Source organism: Triturus cristatus, chromosome 1_1 (genome assembly GCF_964204655.1).
Source record: "Triturus cristatus chromosome 1_1, aTriCri1.1, whole genome shotgun sequence".
In the NCBI taxonomy this organism is placed as follows: domain Eukaryota; kingdom Metazoa; phylum Chordata; class Amphibia; order Caudata; family Salamandridae; genus Triturus; species Triturus cristatus.
Genome location: NC_140579.1, coordinates 102,358,780 through 102,380,784, shown reverse-complemented (window position 1 = coordinate 102,380,784; position 22,005 = coordinate 102,358,780). Strand labels below are relative to the sequence as shown.

Sequence of the window (22,005 nt, the reverse complement as noted above, 5' to 3'; positions counted from 1 at the left end):
GTCCCTGCAGCCACAAACTCACAAACAATATTGAGTCCTGCTACCAGATATCAGTGCATGGTCTGGATATGACATTCAAGTGCAACTGTACATGCTTGGGACCTGTTCAGCATCATCAATCTGAAAAGCGGTGCACTGCCACCACCACTTAATGTAAAGGCCCGACAAGGACAGTAACCTCGTGTTGACCAGGGAGCACGTGTGGTGCGCCTCTCCAGACCACAGAGCTAGGCTCTGGCTCTCAGAACCATGCTGCAAGCTAGCTTGAAATACCATGCAGGAGACATCATAACAACTCCTCAGCCCATCAAGACATGAGGCGTGGTGGGCCTGTCAAATTTTCTTATTGTTGTTTTTCAAAGACAAAACCCAAAATATTGGATTTGCTTTTCAAAACTAAACGTAATTGCACTCATGAGCTGTGAAGCTCCCAGGGCATCAGAGACAGGAACCACCATGTTTTGTGATTATTTCATGGCTCCACACAGCAAGGTAGAGTGAGATACCTGGTTGGGCTCAGACACAGCCCGTTTTGAAGAAACTACTGCAAAGAACTCAGGCATCTTACACTTCAGTGCCAGAATAAGAACAGATGGAAACATGTGTACTTGGTCCTGCTTCACCCCGTTTCTACATGATTTAGAATCACTGAGGGACAAGGGGTCAGATCTCATATATAGAGGCATGGGCGGGAAGCTATATTATCGTACATACATTTTACATAAATCCCAGACCTGAGCTAAACCATTTCTTCATCTTTAAAGAGTGAGTGCAGTGCCTGCTTTAACTATTACTGGATATGCTGCTGGGAACCAAGGGGAGCTGCACGTTACAACTGTTTCTAGCCCATGTAACTGTAGAGCAAACATGCAGCACAATCTGCTATCCTTATTATGAGGTGATTCTTCAGGGAGTTTCATTGCAGCCCATTCTACAGAACTAAAAACTACTGGGATGTCAAGAAGTATCTTATACCTATGTCAGTGTCAAATCCATATCTCACTTAACATAAAGATTTAATCAAATACACTTCCTGTCATCTATGTTTTATGAAGAATATTGTAGAGCTCAATGTACATGTAAGAGCTCAGTAGAATGGAACGCTTGTTGCTAGGGTGGAATGTTGATGTTTGAAGGAGAGAAGAAGATTGTGAGCTGGAAGAGCAAGCTGGAGGTATCTCTCTCTTGTACTGCAATTAAAGTTTACCAACCTATCTTATTGTGTTGCGTAAATCTTTACATTGGCGACGAGCGATTTAAGCTGCGCAGGGAGCAGTCTATGATTACCTCCATCCCTGGATAAACCATTGGAGTTTGATTTCATAAAGAACCTACGCAAAGGATAAAGATATTCATCATTGGTATGTACTGTACTGTACTGTATATCTTGGAATATCCTATTGCCTTCTTCGAAAGATAAGCTCTTTGAACACGATAACGTGTGAAAATCTACTACATGTTTCAAGTTTCGTCTGACTGGAGGATTGATTTGGAGTATTCTAGTGAAACTGTCGTGGTCTGCTGGAGATCATACGAGTGGTGTAGTTGTACCTGAAGCGCTTCTACTAAACGACTGACTGCGCTAGCTTGCCGACATCGTTGTACCTGAAGCTAAACTACTGACTGCGCTAGCTTGCCGGCATCGTGTCTGCCCAACGGTTTCATCGGCTTGGTGGCATTGATCATACCGACTTCATTACTGAGGTGAAACGGATCGGGGCTGACTGTACCTGTGCACCTGTGTGGTAGTCCTAGTTTTTGGGAGGTTGTGCTTGGTTTTTGGAGCTTGACACACATGTGCACTAATTGGGCCACTGGAGTGGACGGATCGTGACTGACTGTGCCTGTGCCTGTGTCTATTCAGTGGTAAAAGAGAAAAGAGGAAAACTAACTTTGCTCGTACTGCTGATTTTTGGAACATCTATGCGATCTTTTGGTGATTCAACTAACGTGTGGAGAGACAACGTTGGAAACAGCATTTTTTAACTTACGTAGTACTGCTCGCAAACTTGCCTCGAACTCGTTCGCAACGCAGAGGGAATTCTTCCATTACGCTTCTGTACGACGCGTGCGCACTTGCGCAGTGACATCAACAGTGTATGCCCAACCACCCATAGAAATAATACTAAATACTTACACGGCGGCCATTTTAACACATTGGGAAAGGTTTTTCTTAGTTCATAATGTGTTCCTTCAACATATTTTAATTGTTTTACGCTCAATGCTCTTAAAGAAAACATGTTTTCTAATAATTTAACAACCACTAATGCATATTAATTTCCCAACAGGTTCAAAACAAATGTAATTTGAGTACGTTTATATTCCAAGTAGATACAATAAGTTGGTGACAATTATTTGTTGATACCATGGCTGATCAAGGTTTAGCAGCACCTTCTTCCTTTCTACCAACACCGGGGGACCCTCCCATTCCCTGGAAAGAATGGAAAAAGTTGTTTTTAACATATGTTTTGGCAACTGGTGCGGATAAATACGGTCCCATACGTAGACAAGCCATATTACTTCACCATTTAGGGGTGGAAGGAAGACGTTTATATGAAAACCTTCCTGAAATTTCCCTGGGAATGGGTGATGGGCAACCCAACAATGTTTATGAGATGAGCATGCAGATGCTTGAAGTGAGGTTCATTGCAAAGATTAATGTTGTCCTAGAGAGGCATACATTTTTTTGTCGTGTACAAAAGCCAGATGAGGATTTTGCAAGCTATGTTACTGCATTAAGGGGACTTTCTCTTACTTGTGGTTTTGAGGGGAAGCAAAACAAATAGCCAAGGGGTTGGAACATTCAGACTTATGGATAAAGGAGATGGACAAGTGTAGTAATTTATTGGTAACGAAACAAATCATATCAAAAGATTCAGGGGGAAAAGATTTAAATTCTAAGGAGTCTGAAATTCAAGCTTTTGTTGACGAAACCATAGTTGTGAAGTACATGGGGAAAACACAATCTAAACCAACAGTTAAGTCTACTGATAGCCTCCGTACTAGAAATAATATACCAATGGCTACTACACGCCCTGGAAACTTGTCGCAATCGACTAGTGCACGTAGCTTTAAGTGTTACAGGTGCGGTGCTCCTGGCCACATTGCCTCAAGTCTTAGATGCATGGCTAGAAATACGATTTGCAGGGCATGTGGTAGGAGGGGACACCTTGCTAAAATGTGCAATTCTAAAACCCAGTATGTGCAAGAAATTGATGACACGTGTGAGAATATTCAAGAGTTGATGCTTTGTGTAGATGGGTCATCTGTTCTTGAGGAGGTAGATTGTAATTTGGTAAATAGTAATGGTATAGTTATGGAAAGCACGGATAAACTAGAAAAACCTCACTCAATGATCAGTTTAGACGGATGTAATGTGAAAATGTTAATTGATTCTGGAAGCCTTTACACTTTGTTGTCCAAAGACATGTATCTCAAGGTATGGAAAGATACAATTAAAATGGAGGATTGGGGTGTCCCTGACATAAAAGCGGTAGGTTACAGTGGAAAAACCATAAATATAATTGGCCTTAAATGGATGGTAATAGGTTTTGCAAGAGAAAAAATTTATGGTAGAGTCTACCTAACAAAGGAAGGGTCCAATTTACTAGGCTGGCGTCACCAGAGAGACCTTGGGATAATGCTGAATCCAAATGCTGAACAACCTGTCATGTCCGTGGAAGTGCACGATGTAGATGATTATGAAACAAATGTGATGAAAAAGTTTTCCAATGTTTTTTCAGATAAACTTGGTAGGCTCATAAACTTTTCTCACAAAATCATCTTAAAACATAAAGCTGTGCCGGTAGTCCACAAAGTAAGGAATGTTCCTCACTTAATGAGAGGTCCTCTTCAAGAAGAACTGAACAAATTGTTAGATCAAAAAATTATTGAGCCTATTGAGGCCTCAGAATGGTTGGCGCCCATAGTGGTCGCACCCAAGGAGGGAAACAAGATTCGTTTGTGTGTGGATTTGCGCGACCTGAACAGGAACATCTGGGTTGATAGACAACCATTGCCTAACATTTCAGAAATGTTGACTGCTATGGGTGGTGGAGTGATCTTCAGTCATTGACATGTCGTCAGCCTATCACCAAATTAATCTCAGTGAGGAATCAAGACATCTCACCTCTTTTGTAACTCCATTGGGTGCTTTTCATTATTGCAGGATGCCATTCGGTCTGGCATCTGCTTCTGCAGTGATCCAAAGGGTCATGAAACAAGTATTTGAAGGGGTAAAGAATGTTCTGTTTTTTCAAGATGATGTGTTAGTTGAAGGGAAAAGTGGTGAACATCATGATGCGGTTATGGAAGAAGTCTTGATGCATATGGAAAAGCATGGGTTGACTATAAAGAGGGAGAAGTGTCAGTTGAGGAAGTGTAAGGTGACGTATTTGGGACATGAAATATCTGAAATGGGGATCAGGCCTAAGAAAAGTATTGTGGCAGCCATCAACGATGCCCCTGTCCCAAATAATAAAGAACAGCTAAAGTCATTTTTGGGACTGGCAGAGTACTGTTCCAAATTTGTATGTGGATTCACAGAAATAGTGGAACCTTTAAGGCTTTTAATGAAAAATGGGGTAACATTCAGTTGGAATGAGAAATGTAAAGCAGCATTCAAACGCATAAAGTATGGTATACTCCATGCTACCACTTTAGGACATTTTAATGTGAATGCCAAAACTTTTGTCACTACAGATGCTAGTGCAGTTGGCATTGGGGCAGTGTTGACTCAGGTGTACGAGGGTAACGAAAGAATTATTGGATTTGCGTCAAGAAGACTCCAGGGGGCAGAGTTGTCCTATTCGGTTATTGAGAAAGAGGCCCTGGCATGTTGTTGGGGCATAAAACATTTTCGATATTTTGTCTGGGGGTTACCTTTTAAGGTCCGCACTGATCATAAGCCCTTAGTGCACTTGTTTAAAGGCGGAAGAGGGTTAGAAGGAAATGTTACTCCAAGGATTTCTAGGTGGATTCTATCTGTATTGGAGTACAACTTTGAAATGGAGTACATGAAGGGTGTGAAAAATGTGGTGGCTGATTATCTTTCCAGAATGCCTATTGATGCAATTGATGGGGACTTGGATGATGACGTAAATGTAATTAAGCATAGTGAAGAGCAAGCATTTGATAAAGGACAATGGGAAGAAGCGATGTTGCAAGATAAGGTGTTACAAGAGGTGATGGTGTATGTGTCAGCAGGATGGAAAGAGAGCTGTGGTCAAGACGTAGACTTCAGAGGTTATTGGAATGTGGGGACAGAGTTGAGTGTAGATGAAGGAAAGTTGTGGCGGAGAAATAAGTTGGTGCCACCGGAGGGTCTCAGACGCAAAATAATAAATATAGCTCATGAGGGTCACTTGGGCAGGAATATGACCAAGAGACGTGTGCGACAGTCGTTTTGGTGGCCAAGTATGGACAGTGAGATTGAGGAGTTGGTTAAGGACTGTTATGCCTGTGCTAGTAGTGATAAGTCAACGGTTGTGAGGCAACCGCCGCTTGCATGTCCAGATTTTCCCAAACGTCCGTGGGAAAGGTTGGCGATAGATTTTTTAGGACCCATTATGAAACTTGGTTCTCGAAGCAAATTTTTAATGGTTCTAGTGGACTATCACTCTAAGTGGTTTGTGGTGGAAAGTACGGATAGCATTGAGACAGAAAAGGTGATTGGTTTTATGGAAAGGGTGTTCTTAAATGAAGGCATACCAAAAACTCTTGTGTCAGACAATGGGGTTCAATTGGTCTCCAGTAAAATGAGGGAATTTCTCTCAAATATGGGAATCAAGCATGAAAGGGTTGCATTGTTCAGACCGCAAGCCAACGGTTTAGTAGAAAGAGTTAATAGGTTGATAATGGACAACATCCAACTTTCCATTTCTAATGGTTTGTCGTGGTCTGATGAACTAAAAAACTTGGTGTGGTCATATAGAGTTACCCCGCACTCGATGACAGGTATTTCCCCTTTCATCTCTCTTAAGGGTCGTGAACCAGGAATGAAGGAGGTTCCAGGATGGCTGAAGAGCAAAGAGTGTGTGTGGGTTGACCGTAATGCAATCAAGAACGATGTTGTTGAGCAACAGAAGGCTGCGGCCTGGCATTATAATATTAGGAAAGGTGTTAAAGATCATGATATAAGGGTTGGAGATTGGGTAGCTGTTAGACGTGGGGGAAATGTCATTAAAGGAGAAAGCAAGTTTTCTCAACCAATACAGGTTAAGACGGTGAAGAAAAACATTCTCATTCTGAGGGATGGTTCTGCTTGGAGTACTGGGAATGTTTCCAAGTGTCGAGCTCCTGACCACGTTGTGCATGATTAATTTTGGTTTCTCATTTAACCTGTTAATGTAACATATGTAAGGGGGAAGATGTGTAGAGCTCAATGCACATGTAAGAGCTCAGTAGAATGGAAGGCTTGTTGCTAGGGTGGAATGTAGATGTTTGAAGGAGAGAAGAAGATTGTGAGCTGGAAGAGCAAGCTGGAGGTATCTCTCTCTTGTACTGCAATTAAAGTTTACCAACCTATCTTATTGTGTTGGGTAAATCTTTACATATATATCAGAGGATGAATGCAAGACTTTTGCTCTAGATCGTGGGGTAGTCAGTGGCTACTAGACATTATAGCAACACAAAAAGATGATAGACGGAATGTGGAACATTGATAAACACTCACATATCTGGGGTAAATCCATCGTGTTTTTGCTCATTGTCACCCTAGTTTGGACCCAGCTATATGAAAATCGGTCTTGACCCTACTCCCCATGGGGACAGTCCAGCCCAAACTGCCAGGCCACGTCCTCAATGGACCAGAAAGCAAACATTCAATAGGAACAGTTTATGCTAAAAATAGCAGAGTCCCCTGCATTGCGACAACACCAACCCCCAACACGATGGGCAAAGGGGACAAGCCGGGTGGTGCTGGTCCCAAACAAGGCACCCTGGACCAATTTACTGCTCCCACTGGAGGCTCCACGAGCGGTAAGGGGGCGGGCTCTGTGAACGACAATGCGGCCCTCATCGTGACCATCAACAACGCCAGAGACATGCTGAATGCCAAAAGTGGTGCGGAAGGGTCGGAGTATCCTTTCTACACCAGGATCTCCATAAAGCCGTAGATCGCATCACGGAGATGAGGGTCTCGACCATGGAAGACACAGTGTCCACCCTCCAAAAAGAAGTCAATAAACTCTCTATGGTGTCACAGGAGCTGGCCTCCAGGGTGGAGGACGCGGAGGGCCGGGCGCAACGAAACAACCTGCGCTTCGTGGACCTGCTGGAGGGGTGCGAGAGTGCCTTCATTGCTCAGTTGCTCACCAACCTCATGCCGTAGGACCTACTGTCCCTCTGCTTTGTGGTGGAGCGTGCACATCGGGCCTTGACTCAAAAACCTCCCTCCGGTGAAAATCCCAGGCCAGTAATCGCCAAGATACTAAACTACGCCGACCGGGACGCTATCTTGCGACATGCCAGGACACACAAAGACTGCTTCCAACATGACTCAAGGCCCATCATGGTATTCCCGAACTATACGCGCTTGGTCCAGCAACAACGCCAGTCCTTCTTGGCCACAAAGCGCAAATTGCGCAACATGAATTTGCAATACATGCTCTTATATCCAGACAGAATAAGAGTGATTTTCAACTCCAAATCCTTCTTCTTCGACACTCCAGAGGCCGTCTTCACCTGGGTCGAGGAGCGTCCGCGACTCCAGCCGGGCACACCATCGCTGCAGGACTCAACCTCCTCCTGTGGATCGCGGCGGGACAGGTCCCGGCGGAATAAATCCAAGAGACGACATGGCTCCAGATCCAATGGACTGTCAACAAGTCCAGAGAGGCCACCCTGATCTACATCAGCGCACCGCTGATGCCAACAGCAAGTAGACACTGATCATCGTTATTTGATGCCTTTTCTGAACGCATTGCCTCTGAGAAGGCGTGGATGTTAGGCCATGAGACTTCCAGGCCAAAGACTTTTGGGTCGCCGTCCTTTTCTTTATGTTTGGTGGGTACTTTTGGGGTGAGGGCTCGTGGTTCCCCTGTTGGGAGCCTGCTGCGCCTCACGCCGTGAGAGATGCTCCTAGTTCATGGCAGCGTCGGGTGGGGGGTGGTGGGGTGGTTGGGGGATTTCTTAGGTTGTTTATATGTTTTATGCAGACATGTTATCTAGATCAGGCTCCCTCCGTTGTTGTCCATTTAGCGCCACAGGATAATGGCGCCTGATGATGTACCTCCCCTTGGGGATCTGAATATGGTCTCATGAAAAGTTCGAGGCCTCCAGAATAAGATCAAACGTGGTGCGGTCCTCCATCAGGCCAAAAGGTATGGGGCAGATGTCCTCCTATTGCAAAAAACCCACCTGTTGGGCACTAAAGCACCTTGCCTGGCCAGGTTTGGTTTCCACCACATTTCTCACGCAGGGTTCACCAGAGGTTCCCGGGGGGTGGCCATTTTAATACATCGCACGGTCCAGTTCCAATACATATCACATAAGGCAGATCCCGGGTTTAGGTTCCTCTTCGTCATCTGCACACTTCACGGTGAACGGGTCACTCTTGGCAGCATATATGCCCCCCCCCCCGCTGGGAACGGGTTTTGTAGACAGGCTTGCAGGTGTCAGGGAGTATATCCAGGAGGGTCTTCCACTTCAAGGGGGTGACTGGAACAACACAATGGGGCCGCTGGATAGGCAGCGTAACTCGACCCCTCAACTAGCACCAAATCCCACTAAGCTGAACTCTCTAGCCTCCACCTTGGGTTTGGTGGATGCTTGGCGGGAATATCATCCCTCCGTACAGGGTTACACTTACTTTTCTACGGTCCATGGGTCGCAATCCAGACTTGATTATTTTTTCGTTCTCCGCATATACATCCACCGCTTCTCACACGTAACACACCATCCCCGTGGACTCTCTGATCATTCTCCGGTCGCCCTACGATTTCACACGAGTTCCCGCAAACCTCCCTTTTGCTGGTGCATGTCCCCCGGCACCTCCGATGCCCAGAGTATCCGGATATGATTTGCACAACTATCACAGAGTATTTGGATTTTCTAACAGCCCATCCGCTGTGACTTGATGCATATTATGAGAGGCCTTGAAGCCTACCATCCGAGGTGCCGAGATAAGTTATCGCACCAAGGAAAAACGTTTTCGGAGGGAGCAATTGGCGGCCTTAGAATCGCGTCACGTGGCCCTAGCAGCGGAGCTCAATAGCGACCCCAGCCCTGTTATCCAGCAAAATCTACTGCTGGAGCAGCAGGAACTGCAGCAATATCTTATCAGTGAGGCTAAAGAAATTTGGGAGGCGTCACAACACCGGGTATATCAATGGGGAGATAAATCGAGTAGAATGCTCCATCGACTGTGTCAGGCAGATCAATCCCCGGTGACGGTCCCTACTATCTGCGGCACCGATGGGTCTCTTTATACATCGCCGGAAGGGGTAGCTAGGAAATTCGCGCGGCACTTTGCAACTCTATATGCTCGGCAGGAGCAGATTTCGCCCGTGCTAATAGCGGAATTCCTACGCGATATCCCTCCTCGAAAACTTCCAGACTCCATGCGAGACCAGCTAGAGGCCCCCATTACGTTAGATGAACTGACGGGGGCCCTCAATGCGCTCCACCCGGGACGAGCCCCTGGCCCCAACGGATTCCGATCCGGCGTCTTGGATCTGATTCATCCCGACCAGTCGGGATTTATGCCCCAGAGAGCGATTCGTCATAATATCCGCAGGGTACATAATGCCATAGCGGCCGCTCCAACGCTGGGTCGACCGGCCGCACTGCTTCTGGACGATATAGATAAGGCCTTTGACTCCCTTAGTTGGGTATACCTCTTTCAATTGCTGGAGGCCATCAACTTCGGTCCGCGATTCCTCGCCTATACACGTTTATTATACACTGACTTAACAGCATCGGTGCAGATAGCCAGACACCGCTCCTCCCCCTTTCCTATTCAGAGCGGCACTAGGCAGGGCTGGCCCCTGTCTCCCTTATTATTTGCCCTTGCGGTTGAACCTTTGGTGGCGTGGGTTAGAAATGACCCGGTCCTTCGAGGCTTCGAATGGTACAGTCGTACTCGGATCGCATCGCACTATACGCGGACGATGTCCTTTTCTTCATTACAGACCCCTGGTACTCAGGGCCTCGCATCCTAGAGATCTTGAGGGTATTCGGAAGCACTACGGACTTACTCGCGAACCCAGCCAAATCCATACTTTATCCAGTTTGCGGCCACCAAGGCTGAGATACATGGGCTTTGCATCTCTCCCGCGCCACTGAAGGTTTTAAATACCTCGGTATTTTCGTGTCCTCGTGTCCCAAAATCTCCTGGGCCCATAATATCACTCCACTGCTGGCCAGCCTCAACAGCGAGACTGCGATATGGTCTTCCCTTTCCCTGTCTCTATATGGGCGCTCGGCCACCTTCAAGATGGTATCGTTACCTTGGATCCTGTACCGTCTTCAAAACTTCCAATATCATATCCCGCGCTCATGGTTCGTGCAGGTAACGCCATACAAAATATGTTTCTCTGGAATGGTGGGGCGATTAGGGTTGCTCTGAGCACTTGTGTCCAGTCAGCATATTGCAGAGGAATCACAGCAGCGGACCTCTACTCATATTATGCAGCATCGCACTTGCTTGTTGTCAACGAATGGTGGTACAACTCCCCTACCGACCCAGCGTATGCGATGGAGCACGCGGCAATGGCACGGGCCCCCCTCCTATACAGCTCAGCATGGTTAGACTTTATGCAACCTGCGGGTAAAGTTGTAATACTGCTCTGGCGGGCGCAGGTCTGACAGATGGGATGGCACAGCAAACTTACCCGGGAGACCCCACTATGGCAGGGAACATACCTCAGTCCTGTGGCCACCTTGGGTGGGTTTTGGGGCTGGGACCTGCTGGGGATATCGACCCTTCGGGATGTGATGCGGGGTACCTCCATTAAATCCTATCAGCAACTGCAAACGGAATACAACCTCCATAAAACGCAATTCTACAAATACCTCAGTTTCCGCCATGCACTCACCCCCCTGATACGCTCCATTGAGACCCTTCCGGAGTTTCACCTACTGGAGGGCTGCTTGTTAATGGGAGATCTAGGACTTCACAAGATTCAACAGATTTATCAGACCTTAACGACCCCCACACAGACAACACTCGACAAGACACGACAGGAGTGGAAGGCCGACATCACTGACTTAACTGACGATGACTGGGCCAAAGCCATTAACAGTCCGCGAGTGGCGGCGGTCTCTACTAGATACTGTCTGATACAGTTCAAATACCTACACAGGGCTTACTATACATGGACTAGACTGTGGTGTATGGGAATGATCCCCTCCCCTCTATGTCTGTGGTGTGAGCGAGATGAAGAGACTTCTTTGCATACAGTTTGGAGCTGCACAGCGTTGCAGCCCTTCTGGCGCAGAATTAGGTCCTGCCTCCAGGAGGTGCTCGCATGGGAACTCCCACTGGACCCGAGACTCTTCCTCTTACATAGCACGGACGATATAGGGGGAACTATAGGGGGAAACGTTTGTAAGCAACACTTATTGTTTTTAGCACTCACAATAGCCAAACGCGACATCGCACAATTGTGGAAAGAGACTTCTCCCCCAACGTTGGGCAAATGAAAGACCGAATTAGATAGATGCATGGGAGACGACGTAGCAGTGTTCCTTGCTCGAGGTTGCCCTGCTAAACATAGAAAAATCTTGTCCCGCTGGGCACCCTATCAAGGAATCGAGCTCCCTCCTCTACCACCCACTGATCCCTGAATAGAGCCCTGTATTTTACTGCATATTGATTGTATATGTACTTTGCTTTGAAAATCCCGTATATGATGACAATGGAGTCTTACGACCTTTTAACTGATGTGAATGTCCTGAGACCTAGAACTGTCTGCATTAAGTTTGACTTTTACCCCCTGCATGTTGGGCAGGTGTTTGATTATGGTCAAAATGTTGGACTCGCTGTGAAATTATGCCATTTTCTCCTACAGGTCATTGTAGGGCCTTCGCCCACACATCCAACGGAAAAACCAAATAAAATTTGTTGTGAAAAAAAAAATTGCAGAGTCTTGTCACAGGGTGGCAATCTACTTGAACATGTGTCCTACAATCATTCTTTAAGCTTTGGGCCAAAATGCCATATTGTATGATTGGTGCGCCAAATTCATTGAGAGCAAATGGTGTTATGTTTGGTGCCTTGTCTTCCTCACCTGATGTTATCTTTGCCTTCAGCCATTTTGTTAGACACTCCTTGTGCACAAACTGTAGACTGCCTCCACATCGGCACGGCTCAAGCAGAGGGTTGTCTTCTGTGACTCCAGAAATGAGACAAACCCGGCACAGATCCCCTTCCCCATCGGAGTCTTCTTCCAGCAGGCTAAATGAATTACATAATGCATTAAATGTGATTATTCAGAGCTCCTAGGACCCATGTAAACAAGTATGCCATAGTTGTTAAATAATAAAGACCCAAAAGGAGGGCATTGACACTCAGAATGAGATGAAACCTTCGCTCTACATAAATTACAGGTCAACTGAAGAGATGCTATGTCTGTCTAGGCAATGACCCAGGTAGGATCATTGCGTCTTCCACCCATATATTTGACAAGTTCCCACTGTCTGATTTTAGACTTATTAGCCACGTATTACACAGCGTTAATGGAGAAAAAAAAATCAAATGTACTATGAGAAAACTGAAATAAAAATGCAAGGAGAAACAGAATGTCATTGTTAATAAAATAACTTAAAAAAGCTTTATAAAACCATAACCATATGCTATGTATTGGATCAGATTGCTTATTTTTAGAGAATTGATTGAGAGTTTATTTGATAGCAATATTTATCTGAGGTTTTCTTCATTTAAAATTACTTAAAAGTAGGGGTGGGCAGAAAACTACGCTCCGCCAGCGTAGCAGATAAAGCCAGCCACTCCTGCTCACTGGCCCGGTCTCTGCTTCTGAAAGCAGCCATGCCGGGGAGAGCCTCCCCTGGCCCCGGTGGACCCCTGTGTCGAGCGCCCGGACCCTCAGCTGGCTTGCAGGACCAGGGGATCCCGCACCCCGGGGCCCGCCGGACGGAGCACGAGCCTTGGGCCTGGTCCCAGCTTCTGAACCCTAGACAGGCCTGGGAGAGACTCCCCGGGGCCCTGGTGGACACCCGACCCCAGCGCCCGGACCCTCAGCAGGTTTGCAGGATTGGGGGCTCCCGCACCCTGGGACGGAGCACGAGCCCAGGCCCAGTCCCAGCTTCCGAACCCTAGCCAAGCCGGGGAGAGCCTCCCCGGTGGACCCCCGTACCCAGTGCCCGGACCCTCGGCTGGCTTGCAGGACGGGGGGCTCCCGCACCATGGGACCCTGGGACGGAGCACAAGCCCTGGGCCCAGGCCCAGCTTCCGAACCCTAGCCAGGCCGGGCAGAGCCTCCCCGGGACCCGGTGGAATCCCCGTCCCCAGCGCCCGGACCCTCGGCTGGCTTGCAGGATGGGGGCTCCTGCACCCTGTGACACTGGGACGGAGCACAAGCCCCGGGCCCAGCTTCCGAACCCTAGCCAGGCCGGGGAGAGCCTTCCCGGGCTCCGGTTGACCCCCGGTCCCCAGCGCCCGGACCCTCGGCTGGAACCAAGGAGGGTTAAGCCCAGGCCACGTCCTCTCCCAGACGGCCAGCCCGGGGAGCCCATTTTTCTCAGAAGTTTGGGGAAGGACAAAAGTTGGAGTTAGCCCAGCCGCCAGCCCGCAGGGCCATCTGGTCACCCAGCCCGCAGGGCCATCTGGTCACCCGGCCCGTGGGGCCATCTGGTCACCCGGCCCGCGGGGCCATCTGGTCACCCGGACCGCAGGGCTATCTGGTTGCGCAGCCAGGTGACCAGATGACCCAGGACGACCCAGCGCCCGTATGGCCTGGGAGGGTGCCGTACCCAGTCGCCCTTGCAGTCCAGCGAGGGTGGCCAGGCACTCTGATGCAGCCGCTCGGGAGGTTCCTTCCCCCGGGGCTGCTGCTGCTCGACTTGCCCAGGAGCAGCCGGAAGGAGAGGCCCGGCCGGCCCAGGCCATCTGGTCACCCTGCTGACCCGCAAGGGATGGTGGCCCCCATCCGCTCACCCCGGTGGTGCAGGGACGGGAGGTGGAGCCTCCCGCAGGCCCGAGTTACCCCCTCCGCATCCCTTCCGCCGGCCCGGCGGCAGAGGGGCCCACCCCTGGGTGTGGTGGAGGAGGGCATCCGCAGGCGCTCACGCATGGAAAGATAAAAGCTTGGCTCAGAGGATGACTTTCAATAGATCACAGCGAGGTACAATTCTGACTTAGAGGCGTTCAGTCATAATCCCACAGATGGTAGTTTCGCCCCATTGGCTGCCAAGCACATACACCAAATGTCTGAACATGCAGTTCCTCTCGTACTGTTAAATGGTAGCGGCAGTTTCAGTCGATAACCTTTTAAGTATTGCCCGGCGTTAATCGCCTCTCATACCATTAGATAATTTATCAATGCAAGAGGCAGGCGCCGGAGACTGGAAGGCAGGAAACAAAGTTTTATTCCGTCGGAGCAGAACACATCAGATCAGACAGCAAGGTATCGTCACGAGGTGCTCTAACTGCATCTCTGAGGCCTGGCCTCTTATACACAGGTTTATTGCTTTATTACACATGGTACATTCTTATTGAGACTTTGATGTACGGAAAGACATCCTTGGAACCCCCACTTCAAGCTCATTCCCACACATATCTACAGTAGAAGTCCCCACCCCATCTACAGTAGGAGATGGCTATCACGCAGCTGGACATTCCGCCAATTCCCGGGGGTGTGTGCAACCGGCCGGGTCTCAGGGGGTAGGGGCTTTGATCCACTGTAATCCCTTTGATGTGGGGTGTTTCCCTTACATTAGGGGCAATAAACTGCATCCGCAGGGCTAGGTGATGGCCTGGGATCGGTTCGGACAATGGGGCGCAGAGGAAGGGGGTTTATGGCCCGTGTATGAGAGAGCGGGGGTGGCCGGTGCGCGGGGGATGCTCGCAGCGCCAGGGGAAAGCGCTGGCGATCGAGAATGAGCAGGGAGAGAGTGGGGTGCCTAAAATGGCGGCCGTGCATTCGCTGTGCGTGGCGCTGGGGAGAGGCAAGATGGCGCAGATAATGTTCAGTTTACAAGCTAAATTTCCACAGTCCTCCCTTTTAACATATCTCGCCAGCTTGTCTAGTTCGGATCTATCCCCATAATACTACGAATTTCCACCTCATACAGAGCTTTCATTCGCTCTGTTTCAAAGTCCAAAGTCTTAGGGCAGATGCAGTTCATAAAAAGCGAACATAAAGGTGGCAGACACTGAATCCCCAAGCAACATCCACATAGTATCACAATCGGTATTAGGATAAATGAAAACAGTCTCCATCCCCAACTTTTAATAGTGTCCCAAAACCAACTCCCCAGTGACCATTCTTCTTGCTCTTGATGGACCTCTGCGGATAGTCTGTGGAGGTGTTCAATTGCTTTGTAGACTGAGGGTGAGTTATCCGGTACGTAGGTACAACAGCTGGACCCAATGATGCGGCATGCTCCTCCACGATCAGCCAGAACCACATCTAGAACGAGGCGGTTCTGAAGGGCCACTAAGCGGACGGCCTGGAGCTCGGCGGTGTTGTTGGCGAGGGCGGCAGCCGTAATGTTCATCGCCGTTTCGACTGCCTGGGTTAAGTGGCGGATGGCACGGCTGTTTGCCATTGGACCCCAGAGTGGAACAAGGCCTTTTACTGCGTCCATGAACTGTGCTCCGGCGGAGTCGGCTTGCACAATGTCTTTGGCCTGTTTCTGTCGGTGATGGTTTGCTGGAGCCACATATGTCGGAGGAAGGACAAAGGCGATGTAGCAGGTGCCTCCCCAACCTTTCGGAAGCCAGGTGTAGGCCTTAGTACCACAGACGAAGTACATATTCGGGGAGGCAACAAAGGAGGGTGGGTCAACTGAGTCCAATGTTCGGGTGATGAGGCAGGAGCTGTGGCCCACCAGCTGCGCCCCCAGGCCTTCGAGGCACACAAATCCAGTGATGTTGATGACGGACAGGGCCACTGTTAGGGTGGCGGCCGTCCGTTTCCGGAGGTAAGAGAAGGTGGGTCTGGCTGGGTTGTTGAACACTTGCATTTCAACTCGTTCTTTGGCAGGGATGTCCATGTGAAAGGAAGTGTTCGATCTCAGAGGGCAGAAGAGGGCAGAAGTTCTTCCAGTTTTGTTCAGCCAGAACCCATGGTAGAAGTGTGACATGGTTCTGCCGGAAGTGGCATTGTCCTTCTAGCTTTCTTGCAGGAGGATTAGCCAGGCGAGGCAGGAACCATGGACAGAAAAAGGTGAAGGGATGAAAGGGATAGAGTGTCCAGTAGCATGTGGTAGCAACCCACAGATACAGCAATTAGTGGCGTTGGCGGCAAGATTGTGTTGGTGGAGCAACTGCACAAAAGAGTTATTCCAGAACTCCTTACGCCTTTCTCGGAGTTGGGGTGAAAGTGAGATCAGATGGTGTTCTTTCGTGGTGGTAGGTTGAACGGTGGTCAGCAATGTCTTATGAGCGGGTGTGCTCTCCTCCATGATCCAGAAGGTGACCACGAGGAGAAGGCAAAAGAGAAGGGTAATGAAAAGTGCAATAGTCTTTAAGCTGTGCATTCGGTCAGTCTTTGGGTTTTTGTAGTGGATCTTCGGTCGTCCGGTTGCTTCCATCATCTTCATGTCGGGCGCTTCCATCACCTTCAAGAGACTCGGTAGCGGGCAGAACCACAGACTTTGTTTAGTTTCTCTCCTGGTGGCCTTTGAGGTGACTAGGCTACCGCTCTGAGATTTCCACTTAGCCTGTGGTCTGCTTAGCCGAAGTTCTCTCCTTTCGTCGCAAGTTATACCCTTCCTTGGATGGCACGGTGGGATCAGGATATCTTACTAACTCAAGTGTCTCTGTATCTGGGCAGCGGCTCAGGGATGGTCGGTCTTTGTCCAGAAGTTCTTCTTGGGCGGTGATGTTGTCCGTGGTTGTCAGGGTCGGTGATACCTTCTTGCAGTGGTGTGCATGCAGCCAATTGCGTTTCCCCTCCACTCGAAGAGCTGTTCGGGTGGTGATCAGGACTTGCAGGGGGCCCGTCCACCGGGGCTCCAGACTCTTGGTGCGCTGGAAGTTACGCACTAAGACGAAGTCACCGGGTTGGATGTCGTGTCCGGGGCCCCTGGAAACATCGGGAATGGCGTGCAGCACCTGCTGATGGATGACAGACAACGTTTTAGTTAGGTTATACAAATAGTCAGACATGAGGACGTCCGGGACGTCGTGGATGGATGTTGGCTTTGGAGCAGCCCAAAGGTTCATGGGCCGCCCGAAAACGACCTCGTAGGGGGTTAAGTGGTGTTTAGTGGGGGTGGAACGCATTGATAGCAATGCTAGCGGGAGAGCGTCTGGCCATCTCAGTCCTGTGGTGGCGACTATTTTTGCTATCTTAAGCTTCAATGTGGCGTTGTGTCGCTCAACCAAGCCTGCAGATTGGGGATGGAAGACCGCATGGAATTTCTGTTTTACACCCAACCCTTTTAAGATGAGTTGGATAACTTCGGCTACGAAGTGGGGGCCGTTGTCGCTCCACAAAATTCGACAAAGGGCATATCGGGGGAAGAATTCCTTCAGTAGTACTTTTGCGGTAGTCATAGCGGTGTTGTCATGGGTTGGGTAGGCTTCCACCCACTTGCTGAAGGCACACACAACGACAAGTACGTACTTCAAACCTTGGCACTTTTCTAACTGGACATAGTCCATTTGTAGGACTTCAAAGGGGTGATTGGGGACCCCAAACCCTCCCCGGGGTACAGCAGTTCCTTTCCCAGGGTTGTGTTGGAGGCATACTAGGCATTGTTGGACCAGACGTTTGGCTGAGTCTGGGATTTTGTCGTTGTGCCAGACTTTGGAGATGAGCTCGATCATGGGGGCAGACCCTATGTGTGCGGGGGAGTGTGCCATGGTCAGCATGGGGATCAAGTATGAATCTGGTAGCAACCATTTGTTCAAGTCTTTAGTTCGCCAGCAACCGTCATCGTCCTTCAATCCCACCCGGGCCCATTCAGTTAATTTGTGTGGTGTGCTGGCTAGTTGGATATCCCTAATTGTTTCCCTAGCATCCTTCCATTTCTCAGTTTGTGACCTGGTCACGTACATACGGGTCGTGGACCTATTCTCGGCTGTAGTTCGGGCAGTAATGTCAGCCAGTGCATTTCCCTGTCCTATAATGTCTGTCACCTTCTTGTGTGCCTGGCATTTGATCACAGCGAACCGTGTGGGGAGGAGGACTGCTTCGGTCAGGGCAGAGACTAGATCTCCATGCAGGATGGGTGTGCCATGAGAAGTCAAGAATCCCCTCTCTTTCCATAGAAGCCCAAAGTGGTGAACTACCCCGAAGGCGTACTGACTGTCTGTGTAAATGTTTGCGGTTGTCCCTGCTGCCAGGATGCAGGCTCGTGTGAGAGCAATTAGTTCCGCCGCCTGTGCGGATCGCTGTGTGATGCGTGCTGTCTCAACAACTGTTCGGGCTGTGGTGACTGCATAGGCAGCTGAGGTGGTGCCATCGGGGAGCTTGATGCATGAGCCATCCACCCACAGTTCTCCGTCAGGGTTCGGGAAGGCAGTATCCCGGAGGTCAACCCTACTCTTGGTTTGTTCGTCGGTGAGGGTCACGCAATCATGTATAGTGGACGCATTGGGGTCAGCGTCAGGGAGAGGCAGTAGAGTAGCTGGATTCAGAGTGGTGCATCATTTCAATGTGATGTGGGGTGCAAGCAGAGTCAGTTCATAACCAGTCAGTCGTGCGCTAGTCAGGTGTTGAGTCTTGGTTTGGTTCAGGAGGGTGTCAACCGCATGGGGACCAATACTGTGAGGGGGTTCGAGAGCACGATTCCCTCACTTTGCCGGATAGAGACAGCAGCGGCGGCTACTGCTCGAAGGCAGGCGGGCAAAGCTCTGGCTACAGGGTCAAGAGTGGCAGAGAAGTAGGCACAAGGGGGTTGCTTAGGAGGGCCTATGGACTGGGTTAGGACAGACAACGCACATCCCTCCCTTTCGTGGGTGTAGAGGGAGAAAGGTTTAGTGTAGTCTGGGGTTCCTAGGACTGGGGCCGAGCAGAGGGCGTCTCGTAATTCTTTGAAGGAGGATTGACATTCGGGTGTCCAGGGGAGGGGGAAGGGGACATCTTTAGCCAGCAGGGAAAGCAGAGGTTTTATGATAAGACTGAAATTTGGCAACCATTGTCGACAAAAGGAGGTGAGGCCTACTAGGGACCGTACTTGCTTCTGAGTCTTGGGAACAGGGGTTTCTAGGATGGTCTGAATTCGGTCAGGGGTAAGTTTTCTCCCGTCTTTGGATAGTAGGTGGCCTAGATATGTTACTTGTGGTTGGCAGAATTGCAATTTCTTCCTGGAGACCTTGTGACCGTTCTCCGCGAGGAAGCGGAGGAGGTGAATGGTGGCTGTGACGGCAAGTGGAGTGGTGTCGGCCGCCAAAAGAATGTCATCGACGTACTGTATCAACACCACTCCATCGGGTAGTTGGACTGCATCTAGTTGCCTCTTGAGGGCTTGGCTATAAATACTGGGACTCTCAGTGTAGCCTTGGGGTGCCCTGCAGAATCTGTACAAACGGGCTTTTAAAGTGAAGCCGAACAGGTAGCGGCTGTCTGGGTGGATGGGGATGGAAAAGAATGCGTTCTTGAGATCAATAACAGTAAAGGTGGTGGCAGTGGATGGAATCAGGGTGAGGATGGTGGTGATGTCTGAGACCACGGGGTACTGGGGTATGACTACTTTGTTAACCTCTCGCAAATCAACAATGAAACGGTAGGCTTTCTCATCTCCCTCGCCTTGCTTCTTTACAATGGGTAGGATAGGGCTGTTGCAAACATTACTGACTACTTCTTCTACCACTCCTGCCTCGACTAGGGACTCGATGATTTCCACCAATGCCTTCTCGCCTTCGGGTGATATCCGATAATGTGGAAGCTTTGGGAGCACTGCGTCCGGTCGGACGGTTATGTGTACCGGGTCGATCACCATGCGCCCTACATCTGAGTCGGTTTTAGCCCATAGATGTGAAGGTAATGTGTCGAGTAGGGACATGTCAGCATTGGTTATAGAGAGCATACGCCGTGTGTGACAGGGTCTGGACAGATCTGGGTTATCGTGTAGGATGACTCGAACTCCGTCTGGGGAGCATCTGATGGTAGCTCGAAAATGTTTTAGCAAATCAAGTCCCATAATAGCATCGGGGGTGTTGGAGGAGAGCAGAAAGGTCGTGTCAGTGGTGTTATCTTCTAAGTCAAAGGAGATTGGTGCTGATAAGGGGTTAGTGGAGGGCGTTCCATCGAAGCCTACTGAGGTTACATGTGAGCCAGACAAGGGTGCCCTAGGAATCAGTCGTTTGGATAACGCACTACGTGTCGCCCCAGTGTCTACCAGGAATGGAGATTTTGTGCCCAAGACCTTAGCAGTGACGTAAGGACCTTGCTGGTCAACACGGAGTTCGACTGGATCCCTCCCTTGCCTCTGGCGGTCCTATGCGAAGTCATGGGTGCTTTCATAGTCGGACTGTTGACACTGGTTTTGTCGGGGGCGATCAAAGGTGTTTGGTCTGCCTGGCCTGTCGTTGATGGCGTCGTTCGTGTACCCTCGTCCCTGTCCTCTATTTCTGGGGTCATATGCTGTGTCTCTGGGGTCCCTATTTTTGTTCATTTCCAGAAGGACCGGGCACTGGGATTTCCAGTGTCCGAACCCTCTACAGAACGCACATTGATTCCCATCTAAGTCTCTCCGTCCGTTGTAGGGTGCAGGGGTATGGTCTCTAGGGGGTAGCTTTCTAGGGGCGGTTGGTTGGTAATTCCCTTTCGGGGGTTCTCTTCCTATGGTCACCCCTTGCAACTGTGCTATCATTACCCTCTCCTTTAGTTCCTTTTTCTTCCTTTCTGACGCCATATCGTTCTCATTCTTTTGGTTTTCGTAGTATTGGGCCATCTGGAGGATAGCTGCGGGTTTGGAGGCTGCCCAACTACTCTCGCTGGTCTGCAGCTTCTGAGAAACTTCTTGTGATAGACCCTTCACATAATTCTGGACAAAGAGGTGATGTCCGGTTGCAGTGGTCATGTCCTGGCCACTATAATCGGAAAACACAGTCTCGAACCGAGAGAAGTATTCAGACACATCCTCCTGGGGTTTCTGGCGACAAGCCGTCACTATTGACCAATCTACCTTTCTTTCTGGGATTAGAGTCTTCAACTTAAGTACAATCTTGTCTGGGAGCTCTAATATGGCTTTCGGGGGTTTCTGTCCCGGTTCTCGCTGTTTATCTATGGTATCGAGTTGTACCCAGGTATATCCGAACGGCTCAGCATGGTCAACTTTCCGGATTTGTTTCCACACATCAGCCGGCAGACATAATCCGAAGAACAAGTCGATATCTGCTAAATTCATTATTGTTGAGCCTAAGGCTGTACCTAGTTCGGTGTAGAAGGCAGTCGGGTTCTTTCTTAAGTCGGGTAGAGTTTTTCTAAAGGTCAAAATATCTTGTCGGTCCCATGGCTGGTAGACCCAATTATATACAACCCTCCCCTTCGCATCTTGGTGGTTGATGTCGTCATGTGTTCCCTGACCTCGTGGGGGGACCCAGTAGGGGGCGGCCTATTTGATGGGCATCATGGTATCAGTCCTTCCTTCCTGGGGCTTAGCCGCTATGGGGGTTTCTGTTTTGGTTGTCTGCCTGTGTTCTTTAAGGTGTCGATAGACCTCGAGTGTACGAGTGAAGAGGTTCGTCACATCGCCCTCTCCTTCTTCCCCAATGTCTACCTTCCTATATAGGGCCGCTAAGCCTTCGGGACCTTTATCGCGGTACCTATCCTCATATGCATTCAGGGCGTGGTAACAAAGTCGTATGACAAAGTGTCGTCTACGGCTGTCGGCATACGAGTTATACACATCTGTTATATACTCCTCACT

The 22,005-nt window shown here is 49.4% G+C and overlaps 1 protein-coding gene across 1 annotated transcript in view; it reads right to left on the bottom strand.

The window, feature by feature from the left end:
• LOC146869633 (putative E3 ubiquitin-protein ligase MARCHF10) overlaps positions 1-22,005 on the bottom strand; it is a 461,326-nt gene that overhangs the window by 213,927 nt on the left and 225,394 nt on the right. Inside the window, exon 7 of the mRNA XM_085608984.1 lies at positions 12,231-12,397. Coding sequence (XP_085465110.1) covers positions 12,231-12,397 — 167 coding nt within the window. The remainder of the gene's footprint in view (positions 1-12,230; positions 12,398-22,005) is intronic.